We start from the raw sequence: 7,517 nt of genomic DNA on the forward strand, positions 1-7,517 counted from the left end.
CTAAGCAGGGTCGTAGCAGGCTATGTCTGGGGTGGAGCAGAAGATCCACAAAACCTTGGACGATGAACAGCTGTGTATTTCTTAACAAAGAAAATGGCTGCAGCTCTACAGCTCATACTGTGTCTCCAGGGCATGGAGGCAAGGCAGAGAGAGCTCCTGATAGAACCCTGAAAAGTAAACGCCAGACAGCTTGGCTCTCTGAAAATATCACATCTCCAGCGGCTGCTGGGTATCTGGGAGTTTGTCACCTGGTAAGACACGTTGTGTGGGTTTGGTTATCCTGTGGAGAGGGCTGTTTCGTGGGGTGATGAGGCGTGTTACCCAGGTGAGGACAGGTCTAAGCCTAGGCGCACAGAATGTCTGCTGGGTGCCGAGCAGCACCCCGCCAGGAGCAGGATCTGATCTGGACTACGCAAGACACCAAGGAGGATGGGCCCACGGAGCCAAACATCGGCATCGGTCCAACCCAGCCTAGGTTTGACTCCAATGTCACTGTCCAACTACACGGGTCTGGTCCCATCCAAGAGTGAGCCAGTCTGCATGTGTGGCTTGACACCGGTCCCCCAGCACTGGGTACAGAGGCTAAGTCTTCCCCATCTTTACAGCGTGTCTGCTAAGCTCATCACATTACACCAGGTACTTCAGGCACTGCATGCATCACCTCCCCGGCACCTGCCCCCCAGCTCTGACCCTGAATACCAGAGCTCACTCAACTGGGAGAACCTGAACAGAGTGGGTGATGCACCATCTTCAAGTCTCACAGGCGTGCTCAGGAAACACTTAGGAATTATTAACTTGCAACCCTGCGAGCTGCTTCACTGAGCAGAAGAATTTTAGATTTGGAAGTAACCTTAGATATCATCAGATTGACTACCATTTCTGATAAGAGACTGGTTTGTTGTGCTTCATGGAGAGGTCACATGATTCCTCTTCTCATTTCAGAGCTGAGTTCTAGCCCTGCACTGTCCAGCAGAGAAGCCACATACAGCTAATTAAATTTGAACTAATTAAAATTACATAAAATTTAAAATACAGTTGCTCAGTTGTATTAGTAACATTTCAAGTGCTCAACAGCCACATGTGGCGAGCGGCATCCGTAGAGGACGGCGCAGAAACAGGACATTTCTGTCACCAGTAGTAGTTCTAGTGGACAGCACTGCTTTAGCCTAACCTCAGTGATTTGAAAAATTTTCATTGAATTATAGCTGATGTACAATATTATGTTAGTTTCAGGTGTACAACAGAATAACTGGACACTTAAATACATTATGAAATGATCATCACAATAAGTCTAGTAACTATCTGTCCCCACACACACAAAGCTAATACAGGATTACTGACCATATTCTTCGTGACTTATTTTATAAATAGAAGTTTGTATCTCTTAATCCCCTTTACCTATTTTGCCCACCAACCCACTTCCCTCCCTTCCGGCAACCACCATTTTGCTCTCCATATCTATAAGCACCTGTTTTATTTGTTCATTTGTTTTGATTTTTAGTTTCCACATATAAAGTGAGGTCACGTAGCATTTGGCTTTCTCTGCCTGACTTATTTTACTTGGCATATTACTCTCTAGGTCCAACCATGTTGTTGCATATGGTGAGATTTCATTCTTTTTTATGCTCAAATAATATTTCATTGTATATATACACCACATCTTCTTTATCCATTCATCCATTGATCGTCACTTAGGCTGCTTCCATATCTTGCCTACTGTAAATAATGATGCAATGAACATATCTTTTTGGATTAGTGTATTTGTTTTCTTTGGGTAAGTATACAGAAGTGGAGTTGCTGGACCGGATGGTAATTCCATTTTTAATTTTTTGAGGAACCTCCATACTGTTTTCCATAGTGGCTGCACAAATTTACAATCCTGTCAAAAGTACTCAAAGGTTCCTTTTCTCCACATCCTCGTCCACACTCGTTCTTTGTTGCCCTCTGATGCTTGTGGGTCGCCAACCCGGGGGTGTGGGTCCCAGGCTAGACTGCACCTCCGCCTCTCCTACGAATCTTGTTGTGGCTCCTTCTTTACGCCTCCATTTGGGGAACGTCTTTTCTGCTAGTCCTCAGGTCATTCTCAGAGACAGCTACTCTGTAAGCAGGTGTAATTTCCACATGCCCGTGGGAGGACGTGAGCTCAGGACGTTCCTGCTCTGCCATCTTGATTCTGACTCCCTTACCCCAGTGGTTTGATAAAGGGCTCTCAACAGCACCAGACCCTCCCAAAGCCTGCATTTGTAACACCAGAGTCTACGTTTTGAAGGGATTCTTCATTAAAATAGGTACACGCGTGGTTGTTACGTAAATATTGCAGGTTGGCCTGCAAATGTTGAAGAATTCTACTCACAGGGCATGTGTTAGAAAGAGAGTTAACCTTCCAAAGGCAGAGGAATAAGTGACAGTGGACAGCACCAAGCACCTGTTATGCACTAAGCACTGTTCTAGGCCACCCACATATACTGTCTCATTTAATCTTCAAACAACTCTCCAGGTAGGTTGATACTCTCGCCAGTGTACAGGTGAGGAACTAGGTCAGAGAAGTTTATGACTTGCCCAAGGTCACACATTTAGTCACTGGCAGAGCTGGCAGTGAAAGCCAAGTACACCTAACTCTTCCCACTTTAACCCCTGCTCTCCAGTTCAAAATTTTGGCTAATTCACCTGGCAGGGAAGGTGTGTATTAGGCACATTACAGTGGATATTATCTGGGACTTTCATTATTCATTTTAACAGTTGGCTGAAAGCAAGGGCAGGTAGTTAGAACAAGGCCAGAAATGAAGAAACAGGACATTTATTTCAGTTTTTCCAAGCTATTCAAAAACCCATCTCAGTCCCCTTTAGTCTCTAGGTAACCACATTAAAAAAAAAAAAAAAAGATGTCTATGCCACCTACTATTCTTGAATTTTTATACCAATAGGGCAAAAAATACATATTAGGAATATGTAGATTAGCTGGAATGACCTTAGAATTCTGCACACATGTGACATGCTAAAACCTAACATTCCCCCCATTTATTTACTGCTTTACTCAAGAAACCCTGGGGCCTACCACGTGACAGGCACTAGGCCAGAGGCTGGGACTGTAAGAGTGAACAATCCCGCGCACAATGGTGCGGTGAGGCTAGTGAGGAAGATACACACTGAACAAAGCCTTTGTGGCCACCCTTTCAAAGTGCCTCACTGATACTTTTATTTGCTATATTTTCATGACTCACACATTCATCTGGCCAAATTTCTGAGAGGACAGAGGTGAGGCTCTACTTTCTAAGAGAGGCATGCCACAGGCCTATGGAATTTTTCAGGAAAGAGAAAATGTTCACTGAAATACTCACCATGTTTGAACACGCCAATCAGAAGTGACTTGTCGGCCTCGGCATCCCACCAATCCACTGGGATCTCCACGCAGTCGATGTCGGGCAGAGGCACGTCCAGCTCCCTGTGGAAGGAAGGGCGTGGACTCAGAGTGCCGTCAACACAGACAAAAAAACAACACAAGAGCTCCCGGCCTGAACCCTTGTACTAAGCCACATCCCGGGCTGCACGCTTAGAAGCCGAAGTAACAACAAATGAGAGGATTCAGATAGCTGGGGGCCAAGATATCTTAACCAGGGCTCTGCCCCTGGTTTACAGAGGGAGCTACATCAGCAGATGTACTTGGTGTTCAGGCTCCACTCAGACTGAATGACGCAGAATCTGAAAGCACCTCGTGGAGAACGCACAGTCAGCCAGCCTGAGGGCTCTACACATGTCAGGTGGTTCTAACGTGCCTCTGTGGTTGACAGCCACGGCAAAAGCCAGCAATATGTTGGTTATGTGAAGGCAGAACACCCTTTCTGACTTCATACATGATACATGCATTCAGGTGTCTGAATTCATACAGGATCAAATGCTGCAAAGTGCCCAAATCGTCTGGATTCAACCTTTGGAGACCCCAAGCACCATTCGAGAACAAGCTAGTCTGCACTGCTACACGTGGGGTATGAAGAGAGTCTTTCAGAGGCTAGCAGCCACAGTAGGAGGCACTTCCTGGTGAGGGTCTGCTAACAGTCTGCTGGGTAAAACTTCTGGCCAAAGGGATGAACACAGCTCACCCCAGGGAGCTGACATGGAGGGATCAGCCCCTCTCTGAGTTTCTGTCCATGTTCTGAGAGCCCACATGGACCCTTAGCTGATTGGCTTTATTTGTCTGAGCACCGCCCTTACTCTTTTGAAGGCTCTGGGGTTTTGGGGAGAACATCCATCTGGATGGCTCTTCCCTCCCACCTCCCAGCTGCCTGGGATGGTGCCTCTGCAATGCTGAAGTTTCTTCTTCCATCAGGTTCTTCTTGTTGTGACACAGGGCTGCCTGCCCCTTGCCAGGCCCAGCTCTCCCTGTGGGGATGGGGCTCCCTGGTCCCTACCTCTCCAGGCAGTGCTCCCTAGCTGGCTCCACCTCAGGGCCCACTGCTCTGCCTGCGTGGTGCCATGGGCTGAACAAATTTTGGGGGATGAGCTGTGATTCATTCCGCATGGCACTTTCTGCACAATAAGGCATTTAACCTGCATGGGACCAGTGAGAGCTAAGACTGAGGAAAGCAGAGGGAAGGAGGGAAGGGGGGGGAAGGGGGTGGGCAATGGACCTACTTGTTCCACGTTCTACTAACTTCCCTCCATCTACGCATCTACGAAAGCACATGACGGGGAGGAGTAAATTCAGATACATTGCTTCTGCCCGGTTAACACTGGATATAAATTAGCAAGTTGAATTCTGCTGCAGATACATGACTGACAAATTGAACTTTTTAGCAACACACCCAACCTCCCTAACCTTACTAGAAATGCCCATAGTAACTACCAAGTAGTAATAGTCAATGAGATGACTGGTCCTAATTACAAAATGCCTCAGGGGTAGGGCTGTCATTGCGTTTCACCTCTCTCCTTCTTTAGTGCTCCTGTGACCACTAAAGTCATTAGCACTGCCCAGTGGAAAGTAAGAGAAAGAAACCAGGGCCCCAGGGAGTCTCAAAGCACAGTTCAAATACCAACACTTGCTAGGTCCCCTGGGAACAAGCAGCGTTGTGGGCGCCAGAGCAAACTGCCAATCTGGGGAAGGTGAAGGAGGCCGTCTGGGGATCCCACTTATACACCGTGACTTCTGACAGTCCAATCAAGTAGTAGCTGGGGGCTCAGCAGCCTCATTCCCCCAAATCCTGGGATATTCCCACAGGATTCTACAGCTTTGGAAACACTAGCTTACAAAACTAAGACACAACACATCAAATGGTGACAAAGTATTAGCAATACGACTAACAAATAAAGAAGAACCACTCAAAGGTAGAAGAGAACTAAGGCCAAGAGTGGGATTCCAAGTAGAGCTTTCAGTCTACACCTGTTGGATCAAATATCAAAGTCACTAATATCTATTGAACAATGATTAGTTAAGGTAGAGAAATGACTGCTTTAAAAGCAATTTTACAACACTACTGGGAGAAAAAAAACCCAACTAAGAACCTCACCAAGAGCTGTGTTTTTAAGCAGCTGTTTTCTCCTTTATTTCACTCGTGGATGATCTGGCTGAATCATCCTCATTCTGCCTGCCTGCTCTACCAGAACTGGTCCTGGGTGGGAGGGAACATGGGCCTCTTGAAACACAGGCAGGTTTGTCCATTTCCATCAACAGGCACTTTATGGCAATTCTTTAACACTGGAAGCTAAGGTTGACCTGTTTTACCTGGCCGGAGTTCCTTCAAATGCTTTATCCGCTGCTTCTCCCAGTATTTCAGCTTTTAGGTAGTACAGCATCCGGACTCGCAATAGTACCCTATGATACATGAACACAGTAATGAAACACATTAGAACCCATAAGCTGCCTGTGAACTGCCATCCCCAAACTGACCTGGGGGAATTCCGGGCGCTCCCAGGTTGTTAGGGCTGTGAAGTTATATATGAGAAAGGACTAGAAAAAGAAAACACTAGGTATTAATGGCAGAAATTATTGTGATCTCTCCATTTCACTGAAGAAAACGTATCTCATCAGTCATCTGTTAAGGTCATCCTGTGGGCGTGGGAGGTGAGGGCAGCAGAAACAGCATCCCACCTGGTCCTTAACAGCAGCGGTCCCCAACTTTAAAAAAAAAAAAAAAAAATTTATTTATTTATTTTTTGGCTGTGTTGGGTCCTCATTGCTGCGCGCGGGCTTTCTCTAGTTGTGGCGAGCAGGGGCTACTCTTCATTGTGGTGCGCGGGCTTCTCATTGCGGTGGCTTCTCTTGTTGCGGAGCACGGGCTCTAGGCGTGTGGGCTTCAGCAGTTATGGCATGCGGGCTCAGCAGTTGTGGCTCGCGAGCTCTAGAGCACAGGCTCAGAAGTTGTGGCGCACAGGCTTAGTTGCTCTGCGGCATGTGGGATCTTCCTGGACCAGGGATCAAACCCGCGTCCCCTGCATTGGCAGGCGGATTTTTAACCACTGCGCCACCAGGGAAGCCCAGTCCCCAACCGATCCCTGGCACCAGGGACCGGTTTCGTGGAAGACAATTTTTCCATGGACCTGGGGGGTGGGGTGTGGGATGGTTCAGGCAGTAATGCGAGCGATGGGGAGCGGCAGATGAAGCTTCCCTCGCTCGCCTGCTGCTCACCTCCTGCTGTGCGGCCTGGACCACTACCGGTCCATGGCCTGGGCGTTGGGGACCCCTGCTTAAGAGGTCTCACCCTGTCCACACGGCCACAATGATCTCTCAGGCAAAGTTGCCTTCCAAGAGGCTCGTTACTAGTTTCCTAGTTTAGTGACCGGTGAGGTTATGTTGAATGGTGCTGTTTTCAAATAGTTTCACTTGCACATAGTTACACGTTACATGAATATTTTAAAGTCTTTTTCATGGCGATAATGCCAGAGAGCAATCCCGTCTTCTCTCCTGTGATTCGGCATGGACCACACTCAGGCTTCATGGGACTGCCCCAGCATGTCTGAGAGGAGGCAATTAAGTATTTGTTGGCCCAACTGGTGTGTCCTGCACCGTGCTGGTACCGTGAGTATGTAACACAAGTAAACGTTAGTTTAACCTTGTTCTTGAGGAGCCTACAACAGTCCAATTGTGAAATAAGGCCAGCCACAAGAGAATCAGAGCACAGCAGACGGCCATGGGAGTTAGGGGCGGGCGGCTTAAGGTATGCAAAACACAGAGTGAAAGCCAAGGACAGGCACAGAGAAGCCCACCACGTCTGAGGAGATGCTGCAGTGAGGGTTACAAGAGTACCTGCCACTGTGTCGACACCAGGCAAGAGTGAAGGCGAGCTACTAAAGCAGAAGCCCGTTTACACGTACTTCTGTACGAACTGATCTCCATGTAAGTTGTTTAAAAAGAGCGACGAGGGCTTCCCTGGTGGCGCAGTGGTTGAGAGTCCGCCTGCCGATGCAGGGGACACGGGTTCGTGCCCCGGTCTGGGAAGATCCCACATGCTGCAGAGCGGCTGGGCCCGTGAGCCATGGCTGCTGAGCCTGCGCGTCCGGAGCCTGTGCTCCACAACGGGAGAGGC

At 48.1% G+C, this 7,517-nt stretch overlaps 1 protein-coding gene across 2 annotated transcripts in view; it reads right to left on the bottom strand.

Annotated features, from left to right (window-relative positions):
- Window positions 1-7,517, bottom strand: part of CHD6 (chromodomain helicase DNA binding protein 6) — a 218,667-nt gene that overhangs the window by 38,681 nt on the left and 172,469 nt on the right. For both annotated transcript variants that reach the window (XM_007464745.1, XM_007464746.1), the window contains 2 exons: window positions 5,717-5,806; window positions 3,339-3,442 (listed from right to left, as the gene is read on the bottom strand). In XM_007464745.1, coding sequence (XP_007464807.1) covers window positions 3,339-3,442; window positions 5,717-5,806 — 194 coding nt within the window. The remainder of the gene's footprint in view (window positions 1-3,338; window positions 3,443-5,716; window positions 5,807-7,517) is intronic.

The sequence above is a fragment of the Lipotes vexillifer genome, unplaced genomic scaffold (genome assembly GCF_000442215.2).
Source record: "Lipotes vexillifer unplaced genomic scaffold, Lipotes_vexillifer_v1.1 scaffold53, whole genome shotgun sequence".
NCBI classification, from domain to species: Eukaryota; Metazoa; Chordata; class Mammalia; order Artiodactyla; family Lipotidae; genus Lipotes; species Lipotes vexillifer.